Here is a 23,138-nt window from a genome sequence, read left to right on the forward strand (position 1 = left end):
GAGGAAGCGCTTGCCCCAGAAGCAGATACGACGACGCCTGTTCGGGTGAGAGCCTCTTTCAAAAACCTCACAGCCTCTGTGGAATCAACCAAAACATCCTTCTCAAGGATGGTAACAGATCCATACGGGAGACCTGAATCCAACAAAAAAGTGAGGTTAACCAGTTTTATTATGTACAAAGATGAAATGAAGGCAGAATCAGTTTCACAAGTCAGCTTACCATGATTCTTGGCCCTACATCCGTATTTGGGGGTAACTATTTACACCGGCGGGTCTTAGGCATGGTAATGTCCAGTATCTTTTGAACTCACCGGTCCTGTCCTTCAATCCTCGGTGGTGTCCACTGAGTTGCTGAAATAATGGAAAAAAAAGGATCAACAACAACATGAAACAACCTCTTTTTAGGAAACAAAATATAGACTTTGAACTTGTGTGTATGAGTCCAGGATTCAGGGAAAGGCGGAGTTGTAGCTGGGATGATGTCCCTGGTGGAAATAATGGCAAATCGCTCAATCCACCCACAGTTGTTGTCGTCATCCATGCTGGTGAGAAAAGAATGGTGGTCACGTTTGCTAAAGTTTATTACTCCCCCGCAAAAAATCTTGGGGGAGTAGAGGTTCATCATAAGAGCCAATGTGAGGTCCTCCTTCATTTCTTGGCACAACCCGTTCGCCATACCGAAGAGCCCACCTGTGCCAAATAAACCTGGTTGGTGTCATAGCTCCAAAATCACGGGGTGAAGGCCGTTCAAAGAAAACGCACCCAAAGTGAATGGGTACATGTAAACGTACGTAAAGCCCTTCTTAGTGAAGGTTACTCACTCCACCAGATCGGGAGCAATGATGTTCAGGTCGTGGCATCACAGTCCTCCTTCACAGCGGGAATACTGGAAGGACGAATAGAAGAAGGGTATTTGATAACAGCGCAAGTGCGAGATCTTGAAGAAGGGAACTTCTCTTCGAAGTCGTTGGTTGTGTTGAGTTGTTTAGGGATGATGGTTTCTCACCGTTAGAGGGTCAGCATCAACGTCGATTTACTTGTCTTTGCTCCTCTTTGGGCCTCCACCGAAGAGAAGACCGGAGTTCTTGGAAGAGTTAGTTAAAGAAGCCATGATCAGCACAAGGTGATAAGAGTTCTTTGAAGATGATTAAAGAGAGATGAAAGCAGAAAAGAGTTGAATTCAAAGAAGTTGAGAGAGTTCATAAAATTGTTAAGTGTAAAAATGGAAGAATGAGCCGTATACGTAAAGGAATAAGCGGCTACAACTGTGGTCATGATTACCTCGAGAATCGGCGAAAATATTTCTAAATCATGGAGTAACACGTATTTGGGGTATTAAATGTGTAGAGACGTGCATCTTATAAAGCGTCAGAAACTTTTCAGAAGGGTTCAAAAACTTTCCCGCCAAGAAAGGAATCTTCACCAACTTCCCGATGACACAAAGATATGCCACCAGAAAGCAGGGGGACAATCTGTATAGGGTAAAATCGGTCACATTAAATACTCGAATAACAGAGTGACACGTGGAACCGGAGGGGAGGGAGACAGAAGATGAAGCGAGTGGAAACCAAGACCGAGGACAATAACTTCGGTTGGCATCGGATAGACCCCGAAGGGAATATTATCAACGAGAGTAAATAAATATTTGCCATCAGATGACATTCAGTGAAGAATATTCCTCAGTGTTAAATACACATCCTTTATAGAGAATTTTGGCATTTGTGACCTACCGTTACATATTCATCAATGGCCCCCATTATTGTCATTTAAGAGGGGCTTGATCTTAGAACCTTGTTCCCTAGGTATAACTATAAATAGTGACTTCAATAGCCATTGTAACACACGAAAAATCTGACAAACTTATGCTACACATTATTCCAAGCTAAATAATACTTTATTTTCTGTCTAACGTTATTCTTATTGCTGCCTTCGGAAGCCTTTCTCCCGGAACCAAGCTATCTGCTATTCAATCTCGATTTCAACGCCAAGTCTTGCATTTTATTTAATTTATTTATTATTTTGGGATCAAATCAATTCACTTGTCTGTAAACCACGCTATAAATTCAAGTGTACCATTTTACGAGTAAACACCCATTATATTTTTAAAGTTATGGTGCATTTTCCACCACCAAGCCTTTCTTAATGCACCATAACCTTGTTAACCTACTCTAAAGGATGTAACAAATAGTTGAAAATAAAATTTTAAAATTTATGGGGCTTTACAAAGAGTTTATCCGAACTCTCATCGCCGGAAAATGCACCGTCTATTACAAGGTCAATATTTTATTAATATATATATATATATATATATATATATATATATATATATATATTAAATATTGAATACCCTTGGCTTCTTCGTGTGTTTATTATTGATGACATTTGTAAACGATGATAGTGTTCCCTATCACCCCTTCGATTGGTAGAAAGAGCGATTTTAGTGACGTTATTGGTTCCAATAATTTAATTTGCATTAGAGAAGTGATTAAAAATGCCATAGTCAAGATAGGAAATGTTGAGCTGTATCTCCGAAGTAAACGTGTAAATAATACGAAAATTAAGAAGTCTTAAATAGTAACATCCAACCATGAGCTCCTCTTTCTCGTCTTTTTGCTACTTTGTAAACCATGACAGTGAGCCTCTACCACTCCTCATTGGTAGAAGGATGGATTGTTGGTCTCCATCATTTCATTATGCATTGACTTCCCATCAAGATTTGTACCTTTCTAAAGTGGCGAATGGATCTTTTCAAAATGCCAATGTTTCAAAAGACCTCTTTTATAGCCAAAATAATATCTCGAGTTTCGCCTTTTGAAGATGTCAAAGAAATAGGAATTGTCGAGTTTCGCTTTAGTGTCTACATGAGATATCCACAGCTATATTCACCAGAGATCATGAATTAGTGCAGATGTTCGGTATATGACTGGTTACAGTAAAACCATTGGTGGTTTTGGCAAATGAGCATCTCCAAGGAGAGAAAAAGTGAAGATGCAGAATCTCCTATGCAAATCTTTTTTTGGTGATAATCTCGAACAAAACATTAATTGATAGGTGACTACTTGGAAACTGCTCTTTCTACTCAGAAATAGTACTCAAAACATGGGACAAGCATGAAGCGAGCGATTAACAATACATTCTCAGATAGTACATTGACCTTATATGAATACTGGGAACGACTAGCTACTGAAGTCCAATATTAGATGGAAGGAACAAAATCTTCAGCAAGAGCATAGCAAATGAAGCTAAAATAGAAGCTGTAAGTAAGTAGTAGTTACAGGCATTCATGAGATTCTCTGCAATTGTACAATTTGCTAGACCATAGAGCTGAATAGCGAAGCATCTTTTTCTCTGTGCAGCGCATAGCATGGGATACTAACAGGAGAAGACCATACTTCCACGTGCCATCGAGGGTCTACATGCAATTCTTGCTACCCAAAAAGATAAAATGCTCAAATGTATATTTCTACTGAGGAATGAAAAGGCAACTACACCTCTGTATTTGTGGCAATTTTGCACAGCGCATATGCATTCATCTGGCCCGTCTTCTCTCCCTGGATTTCTCTCTATCATGATCATCTCTCTCCCTGCTTCCACTCTTCCTTTCCCTCTCACGGCGCTTTTCCCTTTCCCTATCACTATCACGGTCTCGGCCGGAAGATTTCCACTGAGGGCTTCCACTTCTGCTGCGGCTCCGTTGGCGCTTCCTTGAAGCTTCACGAGAATCGTCTCTTTTCTCTCTCCGCTCCAAAGATGACCTACCTGCTGTTTGTTATGAAAGCAGAAGTATGAGACAATTTGTTCACAACCATAAAAACAATTACATAATAAAGCAAGAAGTGACAATAATTCTTTTACTTTGATAGATTACGTGACAAAAGTCTTCCACGAAACATTTCTTACCCATGAAAAGAGTGATGACAATGTATAGAAGGGAGGCAGTCAAGTGGCCTTTCTATGCGCAATATTTACAGCTAATAAAAGCTTCCCTGTCCAGTATCCTGCTCAACCAGATACCTAATCTTCTCTTCTTTTTCTTTTCATTTTTTCCAATAACCGAGCAATCTCCGAGAATCAGCTAGCGCTTGGTTCAAATTACTCTAATGTTCTCCACTTAAACACCAAGCTTTAGTCTGCAGCAGAGCTTGGGCTCATTGTATGTGCCTAATCCATGCCTCAAGCTATGCTCTTACCACCGAACCAAAACCCTAGGGGCACCAGATACCTAATCTTCTCGTAAATATGAAGATAACCAACTTTATCCAGCAAAGAGTAATACATCTCATAGATGCCAAGAAAAAGTATTATCAAAAGGTTATTGCATCCACAACAGATTACTGTGATAGCTAAATTCTCACTAAGTGCTAACATATCTGATGTGTCATTTGCCTCATTCCACTACAATTTCTTGAACTAACAGACACAGTTTAGGAAAAATACAGTCTCCTAAGCAGCAGCTCAGTAACATGTAATCCAGAGAATGTCTGATAGCGCTGTTGAAAACAGTAAATATAATTTGAGCAATTAAACCACCGTCCTGCTTCAGCTATTGTTTACCATAAAGTTCAGATATATATCAACCCCAAAGCATCCGAGAACTGGTCAAAGGGAGGACAGGGGCATAAGGCAAAAACAAAAATTGGGAAAAAATAATTGTCAACAAAAAATATAAGATTAGAGGAGTATGATACTGCAGTATAGACATAAGATCTGAACCTGCACACGCAATTAAATACACAGACATCTCAAACTACTGACAGATTTAGAGCTTTACCTTTTTTGGAATTATCTTCACTGAAATTCAATAAACCAAATTCAGATTGTAGAAGTTGCCGATGGATTTCAACTTTCCTCTCAATTTCATCTGAACTTTTTATTCCTCGCTCTTCTAGAGATTCACGATATTCAATCAATGCAACCTCTAGACGCCTCAGCTTTTGTCTGATAAATTAGTTATGGACCATATCAAAATCCGAGCAGAAGAAAAATGGAGGACTGTGAGTAATAAATCCACAACCATATCAAAATTCAACATACAAGAGAAATTTGACGATTGGCTATATCAAATCTACAAGCAAATTGAAAGAAACAGATTTGACGTTTGAGGTATAGAATCCCACAAAAAGTTGAAAAAGAAAGAGAATTTGCCTCCAAATATTAGGAAAATAGGATAGTAGCCTCAGCTTACAAAACTCCGCATATTAACATCCCTGCTATTAAGAATATTGTGAAAGTTAACATGCACAAACTTTCACTTATTAGATTTGCACCCTCTTATCTTTCCATGGAAAAACTAGTAAAATCAAAATGAAGAAACCAGACATCCATTTGCTGGCCTCGAGAAGGTGCTAGAGTAGTTTCTTACCTTTTAAAACTTTTCCTTCAACGATTTGAGATACAAAAGTTAGCAAGTAAATTATAGTAATTTTCATTAAGTTACTAATCCCTTAAGCAAAGGAAGCTTAATCTGAGAGCAATTTCACACCAAAGTTTGTTCATATCTTCCTGAACTAGGAAAGTATTGAAAGTCAAAAAGGATGTCATGACAACAAAATAACACCAATCTCGGAAATAATTCCACTAGGAATGTTTAACTGCATATACCTCAATTCTTCGTTCATTCCACTTTCCGGGTATGCTGAATTGCTTGTGTCTGTTGTAAGCTCTGTATCCTTGATCTTGCTAAGGCCATCACCAGCGTTCTCACTTCCAGATGATGAATATGTCAACCCCAGGTCCCTCGAACTTCTCTTTTGTTCATCATCACTTTCGTCATCCTCCCTGGCCCATTTAGATGTAGGCAAAATTGTGTCATTTTTGCCCTCACTGGAAAAGTCAATTGAATTATGCTGTAGAACAGAAATAGTTGGGGGTGAAGATACAGAGTCTCTTTGTTTGAGTTGCACGTCATAATCCACTTGACTATTCCATGCAGAAGGAGCACTTCTATCCAACTCAAGGTTGCTATCTTTCCGGCTGCTTGGGAACCTAACAGAACTTGAATGGCCCACAAATTTCAAATCTTCATCTAGTTCATGACCTCTCAGCTTTTCAGCCTCTTCCAGATAAAGTAACCGAGCAACCATCATTTCCCTACCGCCTACAATAGACAAACCATTGTGCCTGCATCGTCTTTCTAGCTCAGTAAGGGGAAGGCTCAACAGTTCCTTCGTTGCAGCTCCTTTCCCAATTGCCAAAGCACCATCCGGGTTAATCTTACCGCCATCACCTGCATCATCAGAACTGGTCTTTTGTTCTACTTCAGGTGCATCACCACACAGAGAATGAAATGGGATCACACCAGAGTTCCCGGTTCGAAGAAAGGTTGCTCGTAAACCATTAACATAGGCATCAGAAAACAAAAACCAATCAGCCCACACTTGAAGCACTTTCAGCACTCTTTCCTGCAACAGGAACGGAAAAACTTAACCACACATCAAGGTGGAGCAACAAAAAGAAAAGGTATGAAAAATGCAGCAAGGCAAAGCAAATGTAGGTGACTGGCACAGCTTACTTTAAGTGCCTCGGCAGTTATTCGTCCTGTTATACTTCGGTATAGATCATTGAAGCTTTCCATTATGTCTGGTAAAGAGGCTTCAAATTTGGTGCGATAAGCAGATGCATTCTTCACAGGAGCACTACTATTATGAAGAATATCAGAGACAAGCATGAGCCTAGAAACTTTTGTTGGTATTGGAGTTTCCTTGAGGGTCAAAGACTCTGTCAAAACTTCAACAACCTGCAAAATATCATCAGCAGGCAACCGCGTTAGAATATGTTCAAGAACAAGAACTATCCAAAGCGTATGTGTAACAGACTACGGCAAATTTTCATTTTAAAGCTAAAACACGAAAAATCAGCCGAAACAGATGCAAGTGCAAGTTGTGCAACAAGAAGCATTATGAACATTGACACAACAAAAAGTGAATCAGCAGCTTTGCCTCTGAAAGGTTAAATATGAAAGAAAAGCTTCACGCACAAGTGAGCTCTTTAACTGCTGCATGAAACCAGCTTAAAGGTTACCTCTCCAGCAGCATCAGCATTGTCCAAAGCAAAACCCATCGCTTCTTTTATTTGACTTCTTTCTAGTGTCAATGACCGGAGCATATCCTCAAATTCATCCCTCTGAGCATCAGTCAATGTCCTTTCAACCTCCACACGCTGAACAAGGTATAGAAACAAACATCAATTGCAAAGAAATTTATTTAAGTTTCAGAGTCAACATGCAAACTCTTAAATTCCTTGGAATGGAAAGCTAGCAAAAGGGCATACCCTGCTTCTTCCAGCAGCAAATGTGCTCCCAGATTCTTTTTCATGCTCAGCTCCTTTAGGTGTTGGTAGAGGTGGTGGTATCCACCTGCACATGTAAATTAGTTATATTTGAAGAAAGAGTACAATTTTCAGGAGAACTTTTCAAAAGGTTGCAGGACTTCATCAAAGCCTTGCAGAACGCTGCAACCTTTGCAAAAACTGAATGATTAATTCTATTTAGATGATTTCTTTCGTCCACAGCAAGCATATACTGCAGGAGAATATTGGTAAAAGCATCCTACGAAACAGTGGTGACTTAAAGAGTGATGCATTCAGGAATATGCACATGCATCAACTATCTGATTCTTCAGCAAAAGGAAAGGTGCATATGAAATGTGTAACAAAAGATTACATAAGTTAGAACAATGTCTTACCTCCCACTACCAGTTATCATGATGAAAGGCACTGTGCGCCAACGTTGAAGAGTATCTCCCTGTTTTTAACAAATAAGAAAGAAAAATATTTTAGGGAGAGAATAATATAAAAGGACAAGATGTCCTAATCCTGTAAAGGGATGACATCAGATAAACCAGTCTTTCCAATTTACTGATTGACTATGTCATAAGTACCATTAGTCATATTGCTTTACATAACATGGAAAGAGATACAAGTGGACAAGAACCAAATTCTCTTGAGCTACAATTGCATGAAACTATTGGCTTTCCGCCATTGAAGCGTAATTTGAAGTATCCACATGGATTCTAAAAGTGATCGATGAAGTTCTGTCATAAGTATTATTAGTTCCATTTAACAAGAAAAACATAATTTTAATAATACTTCATTCAGATTTTAGAGCTGCAGCAAGTTACCTGAGCAAAAGAATAAAGCCTCCAAACGTAGTAAGTATGCTCCTTTGAGCCAAGCTCAAACAAGAAACTGAAGAGAGGATTTCCACGGCCTCGCTCCATTATGGCTTGTTCAAAAGCACAACCTCCATCAAGAACATACAGAGCCATTGTATCAATAACGTGGCGAAGGTGATCATCCTCGGGTGGAACAACCATAATATCTGGTACATTTGGAGTGAGAACCTGCAGAACCAAAAAAGGTATCAGATAATCATAAATAGGATAAAAGGTGCTTAATAAACATCTTCATTACAGATTGGATATACTCGGGGTATAGTAAATGTGCACAAAAGGACGCATCAGAAGACAGGTTGATCGTTCTATCGATCAAGTTTATGTGGCTAACTTAAGGCCCTACAACTTATCCCACTATTGATTGAGAGTAGCACATACCATCCCAGCATACTACCTGTGTCTCTTACACACTCTTTTTCGAGAGAAGGTAAAAATAGAACTAAAATAGTACAAAGAAATATGTACATCAGTAATCAGTTTCCAAAAGAAAAGCTGAATGTGTATCCCTATCCTATTCTTGTAGGGCATCTATAAGATCTAAAACCATGTACACTGTGTCTCTTACAAACTCTTATGCTGTTATGCATGTTTCCATATTTTGAACGTAAACATTCTATCACCTTAGTTGGACTTAGTTATCCATACCACATAAATAGACACTTTTGTTGAAATATACTTATCTTCTTTTCATGTCCTGGGAATCTTAAATATCCATACCACATAGTAAGAAAACTTCCTGCCAATATTTTTTCTTTTAAATGTAACAAAAGTTTTATTAAAGGATAGCACCCAGAGAGTGCAATGAATGAGTAGTACAACCATATGCAATATGCATCTCAGTACACCTAGTTACATGTGAAAAGAACTAAGGACATTAACCATCCTGTATATTTTCATTCTTACACCAAAAGGCTAAGAGAGCTAAACTTCTGTGCTTTAAGTTATAAATTTTCGTTTTCACTGTCAGATTATCTCTGATTTCTTTCCTTCCACAGAGTCCAACATATAGCTGCAGATATAGTGCTCCACAACTTTTTGTAGTCCTCTTCTGTTCCAACAATGTAGCATGCTATGTTGCACGATACAGGTTTGGGCACCCAACACAGGTGCGGATCTAGAAGTTGGATTCATCACCACCGGGTTTTTTTGTGCTCATCATTTCCCAGATTTTAGTATACTTTTGTACTTATCAGTACAAAATGTTGCATCGTTCACCCATTCAACAGTATGGTACACTCTCCTCGATGTTACTTGCCAAACAAGGAAAAGAGTATTGGGCCTCTTTGAGATAATAAGTGCCAAGCTTCCTCCTGTCTCCTTTTTTATTCCAATAACAACCCATAGCAATTAAAATGCCTATTCTATAGATCAAGTATAAGGCAAAAAATCCAATTTATAAATGAAGCTGACAAAAACCCTTTCAATCTACTCCAATAGACCTAAGCTCTCTGAACATTTTGCTTCACTCAATCATGATATCTTTCAATAACACCGTAAATAAGAGCTATAGAGATCAGATACTTATCCCAAAAAACAAAAAAGAACAAGGAAATGTACAAAGATCAACTAATTATCATACCAACTCAGAGTTCTGGCCTGAAACAGTAGTAACCGGAGGACCTGATGGACCAGATAAGATAACAGTTGCACCCTGAAAACCACAGAAGATAATATCTAGAATAAGTATATGTGCACAAGCTGATATCATTAAGAGAAACAGAGGTGACAATAGAATGCATCTCTAGCTTACTGAACTGCAGTTTTAACAGAAAGCTATTACATGGGAAACATTTCCGAGGTTGAGATACACCACTACAGGATGTCTATACATATCAAAACAACAAATAAGCATGCAATACACGCAACTTAGTTCAACATGAACACCTATGCTTCATCCATTGTCTTTGTTTGTAACATGTTTTCAACTGATCATGCAATATTTTGACATGATATAACTCATTAAATCGTACACTATCACATATTGATTATTAAAAGACAAACTCCTCGACCTGACATTTGTCAAATTAATATGTATATAACAGGGCATTGTACTCTAAAGAATAGACAAACCTCCTTACTCCTGATAGCCATATGTCCTGGAGGGGGAGCAGGAAGCGCTTGAGAAGGCAGAGAGACAGATTTACCCCACCCAATCTTCAACTCATATTCATAAACAATAACTCCTGGATAAGAATAACATGGTTTTAGATATCAGAAATCCATTGCTTAAAATCAGATTTACTTGGGATATTGCAGAAGATACAGAATATAAAGCAATAAAACGAGTACACAAGGAATTAGAACACGTGCTAGCATCCCCATGCAAGACTATATGACTTCTTAATGACTTTAGTCCAGCTTGAGATGTTCTCCTGGCATGCTAGCATCCCCATGCAAGACCGTATGACTATTTAATTTCCTTCAAAAAGACACACTTCTGGAATGAGTACATATCTGAAACTAGAGGAAGCACCACCTAAGAAGCAAAGTTATTAAAGGCTCGCTTGAGGCGCTTAAGCCTGAAGCTCAGTTAAAGCCAGCTTACGTACTTTTCCACGCTTAGGCAGCGTTTTAGTCTCAACGCTACCGCGCTAAGGCACGCACAGTTGTTAAAATAACATCACGAATAAATTTTAGTGATCAGCAATGAGAGATTAGAAATTTGGTATAAGAAAACTAGCCCAAATAAACATTACACTACATTTCCATCTAAATGAGAAATTCAAAATGGTTTTAAAACATCATGGACATGATTTTTACTTCATATATTTCGCTTAATTATAGGTTTTTCAATTCTTTGTCCAAATAATTGTTGTTCGTGTTTGTAGATCGTTTTCCTCGCATTACATATATATTTCTAGTTTTTTCTTCATTAGCTCCTCTTTGCCAAAGCCCATGCTCTTGTTCTGCTTAGCGCTTAAACCCCAATGAACTTGGGCGCTTTTCTGTGCTTCATTGACTACTCTGTGATGAAGACTATTGACAAAACAAAGGATAATAACTGATCGAAAACCTTGTTCCTTGTGAATATCCTTCTGCTACCAATATATATCTCAAGCGAAACAAGAATCAGAATAGACACAGCAAACAAGGAGAGGAAACCCAAGAAAAGGATAAGGTGGTGGGAGTCACCTGAAACCAATAACTAAATAAGCAAATAAGATCATGAAGCAACAATTGATTGCTTGTGTTAGTACAAAATATAACAGCCTTGGCTATCAGAAGTTTTTTCCTTTTCTCTTCATATGTTTATGGATTGTAAACTCCACATGTATGTTTTTCTTTTCTGTTTTCTTATAAACCGAGAAATCCCCAAGGGCCAATGGCACACAGTTCAAAATTTGGTGGATAATGGGCCCATTCATCTACCCATTCCACTTAAATACCAGGCTTTTGTTTTGCCGCAAGGTTCCAAACTCGTGACATGAGCCTACTCCACACATCACACATTATGCTCTTACCACTAGACCAAAGACTTGGGGGCAACTCCAAATGTATGTTTTTAAACAGAAATATATCCTATTTATCTACTTTCTTTCTGATTGAGGCTACTGATCCCTAGTCATTGAGGATCCTATAACTCCGTACATAAATAGAAACTTAAAGTTAACTTGGTTTAGCACTAAAAACCTATTGAACAATTCCTAGGCATCTTGAGGGGGATAGAAGTGTTCTACAGAGAGCAACACAAATCACAATTATCAAACAAAAAAGACTAGATAAAGAGATTAGAATCCATTCAAATGAAGAAGCTGAAGCTAACCTTCCATCTCATCTTTTGCAGCCTGAGCATCAGCTCTATTCATGAAAGCTACAAAACCACAATTCCTCTGTCGCCTTCTTTCTTCTTCTGTCCTTGGCCACATTATCTTTACACTTGCAATGGGGCCAAATCTCCCAAATGTGCGCAAAAGAAAATTCTCATCAACCTGTAAGTAAATAAAACAAATGGGAACCACATAGAGGACGCCTAAAGCAGCAAACAACTAATTCAAAATTAAGCGCAAAAACCTTACCTGAGGTGATAGGTTTCCTACATAGAGATTTGTCGTTTGTGGATCGCCATCATCAAATGATCCAGGCCTTCCACTAGGATCAAAGTCATCAGGCAGCTCATCAAACCGACTAGATGGCTGAGGAAAGAGTAAGATTTAAAGATTTACAAATATCATTATAAAACACAACAAGATGCCAAATCAAACCTCCATTTGGTTAGGCATAAAATATTTTCAATCACTATTTTTCCACGTCAATGTTTGACGAATGTATCACTTCCAGAAACATTTTCAGGTGTAATCCAGATGCATATATTGGAGGCATGTTCATGTGGTAGAGGGTTTGGGATAGGCCATTGGGGTAGTGTTTGGTGATCCAATGAGTAGCAAAGAGTGAGAAGGAGTCTTATATTTTGTGAACGAAAATGATACAGTTAAAGGATCATTAAGGATGCAATCATTTTTCTCCGTTCGATATGTAACATATCCATAAACAAAAATTAAACTTAACGTGACCAGATTGAAGACAGGAAAATGGATCATAGATGCAAATAGCATGACAATCTGTAATCACCTGATAATATCAGAAATTCATAGCTATTAAACTGTTGCTCTATTTCAGAGAAAAATGATAATCCGTACTCATAGCACATCAGCAATTACAACAAGATGTGTACATGTAAGATTCTGTGCAAACTGTGTCTACTCCAGATGAGGTAAAAGTAATCTTCTAAGTAATATAAATAACTTCTCCAGTTCATACAAAAGATTCAGATCCAGATATGATTGAGAGATGCAACTTTTCCTAGTGCAGCCAAAACTCTTAAGTTTTAACATGTTCATTCTGAATAGAAGCTATTACATCACAAGTTATCTTGATTTTTGTCAAATCCCCTCAGATCTGATACATGAATTCAAGAATAAAAACAGAAGATTAAAACCAACAATCTGGACAGTTTCTCTTCGCCGATTGTAAATCCACTTACAGTAGAATTTTCAGTATGACGATCACGCCACTGTTCACGGTCTTGGTTACGCCTTTCCCTCATTTCTTGTTCATGCTTCAATTCCTCCATGAAATTGTCGATGTTCCTAGACTTGCCCTTCTCTTTTTCCCTCGGCTTATCCTCCTTCTGCAATAGAAGTAACCAACATATTTAGATATCTACTAGTTACAAGTTTACTACTCTTGCACCAAAGAACTTCCAAACACCCACTGACCTTCTTCTCATAATCTCTGCCCTTTGTTGCCATAGGAGGCGGCAAGAAAGAAGGCACATACCTGCAGTACACAAGATACACTCCAGAATCTGTGCTACCAATAACCTTATTCTTGAATAGTGACAGGATCAATAATTTAAAAGGAGAAGATGGTAAAAGATAAAGGATCAATGAGACATGATATAAGCTGAATAATACATACATACAAGTAAATCATAAGTAGCAAAACATGGTTACCACCCATGAGTAAGTATTAGTATTGATGTACAGAGCAGCAATAAAGATGAGTATATATTGATTTACACCTATATAAACAATTAAAGAAGGAAGAAGCCGGTGATCCGCACATTTAATAACAAGCAAAACCACTTGATTTTAATCAATTCATTGTGTTTCCTCCAATGGGCACAGACACTTTATTGCTTTTAACCTGTTCTTACTACTGGTTCTTTGACGTAGTGTCTTCCCAAATCTCTCATAAATATTCGAAATTATTGACCAAGTATACCTCTATTTAGAAGATAGCCTAACCTACCACAGTATCCTATAATTTGCCTGGTCTCTTTTCAAATACACAAACAAAAGAATTCGAAGAGGCAAAAAATGTCATAATAAGGACAACATGGATCTATCTCCAGCTTTTGGAGTCAGCTAGCCTCCTCAGACGAAATGACTCGGTGAATGCTCTACTATGAACCAAATACACTAACGGACCATTCTGTAGCCAGACAAGGGACCAAATCGTGTGAACAATAGGTCACCGGTTCGAGCTGTGGAATCAGCCACTTTTTTTACAAGGGACCAAATCGTAGCCAAATGAACTCAAAATTGGACTAGATTTCAGATGCTAATTTGTTCATTTTTAAATTAGTTGTAGAAAATGGGGCGACAATCCAAGGTGTGGATTAAGTCTTAAGAGACCATAATGTTTCTCCTGTTTCTCCTGCAGATATAGAAATAGGCACACACATGGGTGTGGCCTAGTGGTCGTGGGTGCAAACCTTTGAGACACGGTTTAAATTGCAGCAAAGACAAAACACTAGATGATTTCTTCCCATCTACCTAAGCCTTGGTCCGCAGAGTTATCCACTACCTATGCTAGTGGGAAGTAGCAAGTACCCGGCGGAATAGCTGAGGTGCACCCAAGTTGACCCGGATACCGTTTTCAAAAAAATTGGAAGCAGGCAAGCCCTAGCCCATTCTTCCTTCTTTGTCCTTTCTTTTGCAACACAACACTAGCCTGCTTTTTTCTTTCTTCTTTGTCCTCTCTTTCTTCATTCCTTTTTTTTGGGATAAGGTTAGATATTTTCATTAAATAAAGTACCAAGGAGGTATTACAAAATATAAAAAAGATATCAGCAGTTGCATTGTTACATCATTTGCCCATATCTTCCAGAAAGTCAAAAAGACAATCAAGCCCTCTATGTAACTATTCTTACACCAGTAATATAAACTTTGTAAGCATCTATCTTTTACAGAATATTATGTTGCTTTCTTTCTTCAAAGCATCTGTTATTTCATTCCAACCAAACAGTCCACATGATGCACAATATAACAGTTGGCCAATTGTTTTCTTCTCCTTCCAATTTCCTGGCCGTGCCAACTTAACAGCGAACTCCTCACATTTGAAACCCACTGGAAACATTCAACAAGAGCATCCAAATCTGCCAGACATAGTAACAGTTCCATAAGAGATAGTTGTTGATTCCTAGGATCTCTCACACAAAAGACATATGATGCATAAGGAGAAACCCCTTATTTGCAAAGCATCTTGCATAAGACATGCATTATGAATAGCCAACCATCCAAAACATGTAGCTCTTGATTTCCATAGTATTTTCCAAGGACATTCAACATCCCTTTCCCCTGATTGTTTCAGTAATAGAGAAAAGCAACTCTTTACTAACAAATTGCATACTTGCTAGTAGCCAGACCAGTGAGTCCATTTTTGCTTTCATCAGGAATTGTTGGTTCTAAGATATTTAAAAACTGACAAAAACCCCAACTTCCCAATGGCTAATATTTCTTTGAAATCGCACCTGCCACCCTGATTTAGAATAGCATCAGCAACCAAACAATCGTTATCTGTAGTCGGTCCGTACAAAGAAGGAAATGTACCCTTCAACCCACCACCATCTAACCATATATCAGTCCAAAATCTATTAAAAACCCATTTCCAACTCTTAGAATGATAAATAGCCGAATTCATTCCATAATCTGCATATTTGCTTCCAAACAGCTCAGTCGTTAGGTAGTAACATAGGATTGGGGCACCAATTACTATATTTGCCATATCAATGTTAACAACCTCCTTTCACGATTCTCTGCCCTTATCATTTAACCTCTATAACCACTTGAAAAGCAAGCTCTTGTTATGTCGCTTTAGATTTTTGTCCCCCAGTCCCCTACTTCTTTTATCCAACATTACTATTTGTCATTTCACCATATGAAACTTTCTCCTTTCAGCACTTCCCATAAAAAGTTGCTCCTTAAAGAGTTTATCCTCTTTTCAACTTTATTGGAAATAGGAATAAGTAACATCATATAAGTTGAGATCCCATCCGAAATGTTATTCACCAGTGTAAGAAAGAAACTGTTTGTTCCAACGGACCAGCTTCCTAACACATTCATCAATCACACCCTGCCACACCTTATTTTTATATTTGGCACTTAGAGTAAGCCCCAAATAAACACTGAGAAAAATATCAATTTTACAACCCATAATACTTCAAAAGCAATGTTATACAGTTACTGGCATTGATAGAAAAAATACTGCTTTTTCTAATGTTAATTTGTAGACCAACAACTGCTTAAAAAGCAAGGAGTATTACTCTTAATGCAAAAACTGCAACTTGTCAGTCTCACATAACAATAGTGTGTCATACCCATTACAAATCCATCCAAGGTTTTCAGCTTTTCTGAGCATCAAACCTAAAACCTCCATCACAATGACAAACGAATAAGGAGACAAAGGATCTCGTTGTTTCTTAAACAAACCCTCAGGGTTCACATTCATCAAAACTGAGAGTTTAACCGTAGAGATGCAGAAGGAGATCTATTTCCCCAAAGTTCGTTTTCTTCGACACATCCAGGAGAAAAACCCAACTCTCATGATCATAGGCCTTCTCCAAGTCTAATTTGCGTGCTGCACAAGTTATCCCCTTTCTTAAATGATGATCAATGCACTCAATTGCTACCAAAGAAGCATCAATAACCTATCATCTACCCTTAATAAAAGCATTATGAAATCAGCTTGTTAATTACAGTCTTCAGCCTTTATGTTAAAAGCTTTGCAATTATTCTGTATACACTGCCCAGCAAACTAATAGGTTAGTAGTCTTTAATTCCTACAGTCCTACTGCACCCATCTTCTTAGTGACTAAAGCTATAAAAGTAGTATCAAATTGTTCAACCGTTCTCATAATATCTCTTTTAGTACATGCCAGCATCTTTTGAAAAATAACATGTTGAAACTATCAGGGCCTGGAGCTTTATCACCATCAAAGGGTTTCACAGTAGCTTCAACTTCTTCCTCTCTAAATGGGCTTTGAAGCCAAATCTTTTCCTGCTCAGTAATTCTTGCCAGGTTATTATCCTTCCATTTAGGCCCCCACATTTCTTTTTCAGTAAACAAACTTCATAGAAGTCCAATATATGCTTTCTGATTAATCTTTTATCTTCCACTGATTTCCCACCAGTCTCCAATCCATTTTGTACATGGTCATTTGCAAGCTTGTGAAAAACTGTGTTTTATCACCCTGCTTAATGCCTTAATCGATAAAAATCTTGATTTTGCCTCCAACTTATTTCTTCTGCTTTGTCTATTTCCTCCAGTTCACTGGTGAGAAGTTCTTATTCTTCTTTCAGCTTCATATCATATTGTCATGATCCTGCAGTATGAATTTTTCCAGCATTTCTTTCTTTCTTCAAGCCTTTCGTACACGTCATTGTTCCATTTTTTAATGTCAGCCTTCAACACCTTAGTTTTTAGAGCAGCACCAACCTTGTCCTTCACCTCATAAGACAGCCACCATTTCTTTGTCTTCTCTTTCTACCACAACATCAACTTGTTACCCCCCTCCCATATACCCCTCCATTGACCGTTTGTATAACCAACCTCCGGAAATTCCCGCTCCCAAGAGTAGATTTATTCCCGGCTCCGTAATCTGCGTCAACGACTTCGGCCTGCAATTTATCACATTGCTATGTCACTCCTACCATGCAACATCATTTTTCCCTCCCTTGCCCCACAACATCCCATCCGTCCTAATAACAGTCTTATATTTTGCTAAGTCTACATGGATCCCCATAAATTGTAGGTCCTTCGAGCCAACTTCCTTTTATGTAAGTTTAGGTCTACCTCGTCCTTTTTTAACACTTCACTCACCATGGTTCCACACCTACAGACTGGTGCTTCTGGAGGTTGATGCAGGACATGAATAAACCATCAAAAGCGGCATTCTTTTATTTTACTCTCGATGTGTGTTACTTAAACCTTCTCGCGAATGTGATTATTTCTGATCTTGTCTAATTTTGTACGATCACATATACATCTTAACATCTGCATCTCTGCAATATTCTTCTTGTGTATGTGTTAAACTTTAGAGGCCCAACATTCAACCCTATATAGCATTGTTGGTCTTATAACAGTCGATGGAACTTACCTTTCACTTTGGGAGGAATCCTTCTATCACATAACACTCATGTAAAACTTCTCCATTTCAACCATCCGATTTTGATTCTATGTGTAACATCTTCAACTATCATTCCATTCTCCTAGAACGAGCGTAAATACCTGAATTGTCTGCATTTAGGCATTACAATCCCATCTATTTCACTCTTCTTATGTTGACTAAACTTGCAGCGCATATATCCGGTCTTACTTTTACTTATCCTAAAACCCTTATTCTTTAGAATGCTTCTCCATTGTTCCAACTTTTGGGTTGACACCCTCATTGTTTTCGTCAACTAGCACATCTTCTTTAATTCTAATTATATGTATTTTTTGAAATGGAATGGATTTCAATTATATGCTTTAAATTCAAATTACATGTATTAGACTATTAGCAGCATTATTTAAGGCGTGCTATTAAGCTAGGTGCATCACAAGCTGGAGCTTGACCTCACTTAGATCACACCTCTTCAGTGCAAGCGCTAAGTTGATAGATGTGCACCTCAACATCAATAGGCTCTGCCCCAAAGATGGCGCAATAAACAACAAATATAGATGACAACTACAACTACTATTGTGCTTCAATTCCAAGCTAGATAGGGTCGGCTATATGAATGCTCACTATCCATTTCGCTCCATTTGAATTCATTTCATCACAATATTCAATAAATTGCGATTCTCCGATACTAGAAGTTCTCCACAGTTTATACAAATGCTTGAATGGATACGACGACTCCAAACAAACATAAATGACAAGGTGACACAAATATTTTCAAGACTGATAAAGCAATATAATAAATGTAAAAGAAACATCATTCATGAATATGCTAGTAATGGAAGATTGTCCCACCCTGCATTTGGTGGATAATTTGGAATGAGAGAAATCAGTTTTTGGTGTAAACAAGAATACTTTTAAGAAGTTGAGTCTATTTTTGAGATCTTAGATTATATATGAGATAGGTAAGGATAGGAACTCAGTGCTCTCCTTGTAACTATGAAGGACTACACTGCTTTGTGTAGTTCCTGTTTAAATATATCCTTCTAAAAAAATCAAAAAAACAAAAAAAAATGCTAGTAATTAGTAGTTAGAAATTAGCACAAGAAAGTTACACAGTAAATCCAAAATTAGAAACTTGAAATTGCAGTTGTTTTTTCAATAAGAAATTTAAATTTACTTTTTAACTTGATTGACATGATTTTTACTTCATACATTTCTTAATTACAAGTTTTTCAAAGATTGAACGTCAACATTGATTGGAGTTTTTCAAATCCTCTCCCATATAATTGTTGTTTCTTTTGGAATTTGTTTTTATTGAATTATACTTGTTTTTCTTCATTAGCGCCCTAATCGCTAAAGAGTAAAGACTGAGTGCACTTCAATTATGCTACGCTCTTGAACACCTAATTTCTTATTTCCTTCGACAAAACTTGCATATTATATTTTCTAAAAGAATAAAGAATAATTAAGTAATCAAACTCCTAATGCAATAGTCAAAGGTAGATACACAGAATCTATAATTGACTTTTTTCATAAGAAATTATCATATACGGTAGTAGATAAAGGAGGCACCAAGCTCTCTCTCCATAATACACATTTAGCAACATAGTTACCATTTGCAGGTAAGTCAAAGCAAGACTGAATTTGCAAAATTCAAATTTTTAAGAAGACAAGCTGACACAAATCAATCTGGAAACAAGTAAACATATAAAAGCCTAATAAGAACAGTGATATCGTCATGAAAAACTTGGTATTCAGTATCCTAAATTACAATAACATTGTAACATGGTCAATCAAAAGTATTAGTTTACCTACTCCCCTTCTTTAAACCTGAACCCTCATCTTTAGAATTTCCACCTGCCATCCTCGAATGAATAGAAAAGGTCCATATGTTTAATAATTTGTTCGTGTAAGAGAAAAATCATTTTATTTGTAAGAATTAATAGAAAAAAACTTTTAGGTAATCAAAGAAAGAACGATAGAGAAACACAATATAGATTCTTGCAACTGACCTTCAGAATCAGTCTTCACTTTATCATTCGGATTGATAGTTCCCCCTCTAACAAATGCCTTGGAACCTGGCGCATTATCCACTGAAAACGACTCCACAAATTCTTGATACAGACGAGCTGTTTCATCCTCTGCCCTCTGCCAAAAGAAGGCATACATAGTGAGCAAAAAGGACAATCACCCTTCCAATTTCCACTAGAAATCAAACTTGCTACACTCATACCTTTTTCTTTGCCTCTTCCTCTTCCCTATGCTTCTGGAAAGGTGTCTTCTTCCGAGCACTCATCTTCTTACCAGATATTTCAACTTGAAAACAAAATTATTTGGTAAACATCATTTGGTTCAGAAAAAACATTATCAACAAAATAATATTCCAACAACTAACTTGGAAAACACATTTATTCCCCCTTGCTCTTCGAAAGTTTGTACTAGCATAATGCCCACAAGGGCGCTTAATTATGCTACCCGTACTAGAACCACCATCCAAACACTACTTGATATGCTCATGGAATTTTGTTATAGACATCAACAACTAAGAATCAAAAGAAAGCTCTGAATTTCATTCTAAACTAAAAATTGCCAATGAGGCCTTAGTTTAGTGATTAGCGGGTTAAGCTGAACACGCTAAGACCAGAACATCCCGCGTTAAACTGCAAGGCAGAAGTAACTAAATCCAACTCCCAGTATCATTGATTTGTACTACTGACTTGTCCATTTAAATGAATGAAACAACAAAAGATGCTGGCTTTTAGCTAAGATTCGACCAAGAAAGTACACTTTTCAAACTTAATCAGCAATACCAACGAAACCCAGAAAGCAATCCATAAAATAACATAGAAAACAGTCAAATTCACAGTGCAAAAGAAACAGCATAAAAACCACTCAAACCACAAAAATGTTCCAAGAAAATATTGAGAAATTGAAGAAAAAATTAGGGAGATTACTTAGGAGCTCAGAGAAATGAATTCAGGCTCGCCGGAAAGAATCCACTAACTCTAAACTCTTCTGAAGTGAAAGATGTTGGCCGTCACGTCGTTCATTAGCTTTCCGATTAGCCCTGCGGCTTTTCCTCTTTCTCCTGTCTGCTGCGTGAGTCGTGACGAATCAGGAATGGGCTCCCAAGCAGTGGGCTGCTCTAAATTTGGGCTAGTCTTTTTTGGGCTTACGAACTGGTGATCTCTAAGAGCCCAATTCTCTTGACTCAGGGAGGTCCTATCCAGTACATTAACTTACAGGGTCTTTACGCAAATAGCCGGTCAGATTTACTATTTACTTTTTTTAGCTTCTATACATGTATTATACTGATTATATATACGATTTTATACACAAATTTTATATATATATATATATATATATATATATATATATATATATATATATATATATATATATATATATATATGTTTATTTATTTTATTTTTATTTTTTTACAATCACAAATTATTTTAAGTTTAAGTGGTTGGATGAACGACTATTTAGGTTAATTTTTTTAACTCCTCTTTTTGTATCTGCTTGTAGTAGTAGTATGACAAAGCTTAATCTTTTTTTCCTTAAGATGGCGTGAGCGAAATCCATAGTTGTAATTGTAATAGGAATGAAGTGGGCTGCAAAGATATTCCCATGGTTTTTAGTGCTTGAACATAAGAAAAAAATTTTAAGGCACAAATCAGCCAGTTTGGATTGGCTTAAAAAAAAAATTGTGCTTAAAAGCACTTTTAAATCCTGAAGCTTATTTTATAAATAAGCAGTTATGTGTTTGGATAAAAGTATTGAAACTGAAAAAAAATTGTTAAAGTGTTTGGTAAACAAGTGATAGTAAGTACTTTTTTCTGTTAAAGTGGCTGAAATATCCTTAAAGCTGGTAACACTAAAAAGTAGCTAATTATTACAAGTTTTTAATGCTAAATTGATTATTATACAAATTGATTTATGTCTTTTCATTAAGTTCTCAATGATTAGGTAAAATTATTTTTAATATATATAAAATATTTATTTAAATAACATATAATAATAATAATTTGACTAAAGAAAGAAGTGTGAGGGGAAGGGAGCAGCACTGGGAAGAAAGAAAGGAAAGAAAAAATTTGGGAAAATAATGAATGAAAGAGTAAAGAAAGAAATGAAAGGAAAATAGAGGAAAGTTATGGAAGAAAGGAAAGGAAAAATTTGAGAAAATAATGAATGAAAGAGTAAAGAAAGAAATGAAAGGAAAATAGAGGAAAGTTATGGAAGAAGAGGAAGAAGAAAGTCGAGGCTGCAACAAGACCGGAGAAAAGAAAAGGATAGTATGTTTTAAGGTTTTCTATTGGGGTAATTTCGGGATTAAGAAAAATTATAAGGATAAGAATGTAATATCATTGGTCAAAGCAATATGGCTTTTAAGCCAATTTGAAAAAGTTAAGATTACCCAACTTATTGATTTTGGCTTTTTTTAAACAGATTTTAACTTTTTTTAAGCCCTTTTTTGATTGTCAAACACTTCCACAAATTAAAAAGGGTCATCCAAACAGGCTCATAGTCTTTCGTATCGTCATCATAGAAAACAAATATAGTATTACTCACCAAGCGAAAATCAGTATTATCATGTATGTTACTTGAAAATCTAATTCCCGAACAGTCACCGGTAAACTAAATTTGGTTTGTTAATTACGTTCATTTATACCTAGTCATGTTTATCCGACCTTGTAGTTTTTATCTTCAAGCAATAGTTAAATATATTCTTCGATAACATCTGTGTGTCCTTTGTGGACGCTGGATTCTGCAATTGCCCTTACTAACAAACTTTTTTTAAACTTAGAGCGAAATCTTAGTGTCGTTCTAAGATTTATGTTCTTTTATCCTTTAATCTCGATTGATAATCTCACTTAACCTTGTAAATTATCACTTAGCATATGTTGTATTTACTTTGCACATTAGAAGCCATCTCTGACGTTGTTGTGCAATATACCAATCGATGATCAATTGATTATGGAGGTTTTTAGCAAGGGTCTGCTTTTTAAATTTAATCATTTTCATGGCAATCTTCGGCTATTCTTTCCAACTTCAGATTAATGGGTGATGTTGCTAAAAAC

The 23,138-nt window shown here is 36.9% G+C and overlaps 1 protein-coding gene across 4 annotated transcripts; it reads right to left on the reverse strand.

Annotated features, from left to right (window-relative positions):
- Nucleotides 1–3,100: 3,100 nt before the first annotated feature.
- On the reverse strand, nt 3,101–21,169 carry LOC104097193 (protein RRC1-like). 4 transcript variants are annotated; one of them, XM_009603732.4, is made up of 18 exons: nt 21,012–21,169; nt 20,291–20,373; nt 20,070–20,205; nt 19,869–19,914; nt 13,388–13,448; nt 13,153–13,299; nt 12,188–12,304; nt 11,935–12,100; nt 10,242–10,354; nt 9,751–9,822; nt 8,118–8,339; nt 7,683–7,741; nt 7,270–7,354; nt 7,021–7,158; nt 6,512–6,736; nt 5,602–6,401; nt 4,772–4,938; nt 3,101–3,759 (listed from the first exon to the last, which is right to left on the reverse strand). In XM_009603732.4, the coding sequence occupies exons 2-18, from the start codon at nt 20,351–20,353 to the stop codon at nt 3,530–3,532; spliced, it is 2,847 nt and encodes a 948-aa protein (XP_009602027.1). In that variant the 5' UTR covers nt 20,354–20,373; nt 21,012–21,169; the 3' UTR covers nt 3,101–3,529. The 4 variants fall into 4 exon arrangements, with proteins under 4 accessions (XP_009602027.1, XP_009602026.1, XP_009602028.1 ...); XM_009603731.4 differs by having other exon boundaries at nt 3,101–3,762; XM_070182499.1 differs by lacking the exon at nt 3,101–3,759 and adding an exon at nt 3,916–4,595.
- Between the last annotated feature and the right edge of the window lie 1,969 nt (nt 21,170–23,138).

The sequence above is a fragment of the Nicotiana tomentosiformis genome, chromosome 8, assembly GCF_000390325.3.
Source record: "Nicotiana tomentosiformis chromosome 8, ASM39032v3, whole genome shotgun sequence".
Taxonomy (NCBI): domain Eukaryota; kingdom Viridiplantae; phylum Streptophyta; class Magnoliopsida; order Solanales; family Solanaceae; genus Nicotiana; species Nicotiana tomentosiformis.

What these genes read in the sequence shown, in the direction of transcription:
- LOC104097193 (XM_009603731.4), bottom strand. Translation starts at nt 20,353, where the DNA reads ATGAGTGCTCGGAAGAAGACACCTTTCCAGAAGCATAGGGAAGAGGAA. An exon ending in TAGGAAACCTATCACCTCAG is followed by an intron (nt 12,101 to 12,187) that starts GTAAGGTTTTTG and finishes ATTTACTTACAG; the next exon opens with GTTGATGAGAATTTTCTTTT. An exon ending in TGAAGATAATTCCAAAAAAG is followed by an intron (nt 3,763 to 4,771) that starts GTAAAGCTCTAA and finishes CATAACAAACAG; the next exon opens with CAGGTAGGTCATCTTTGGAG.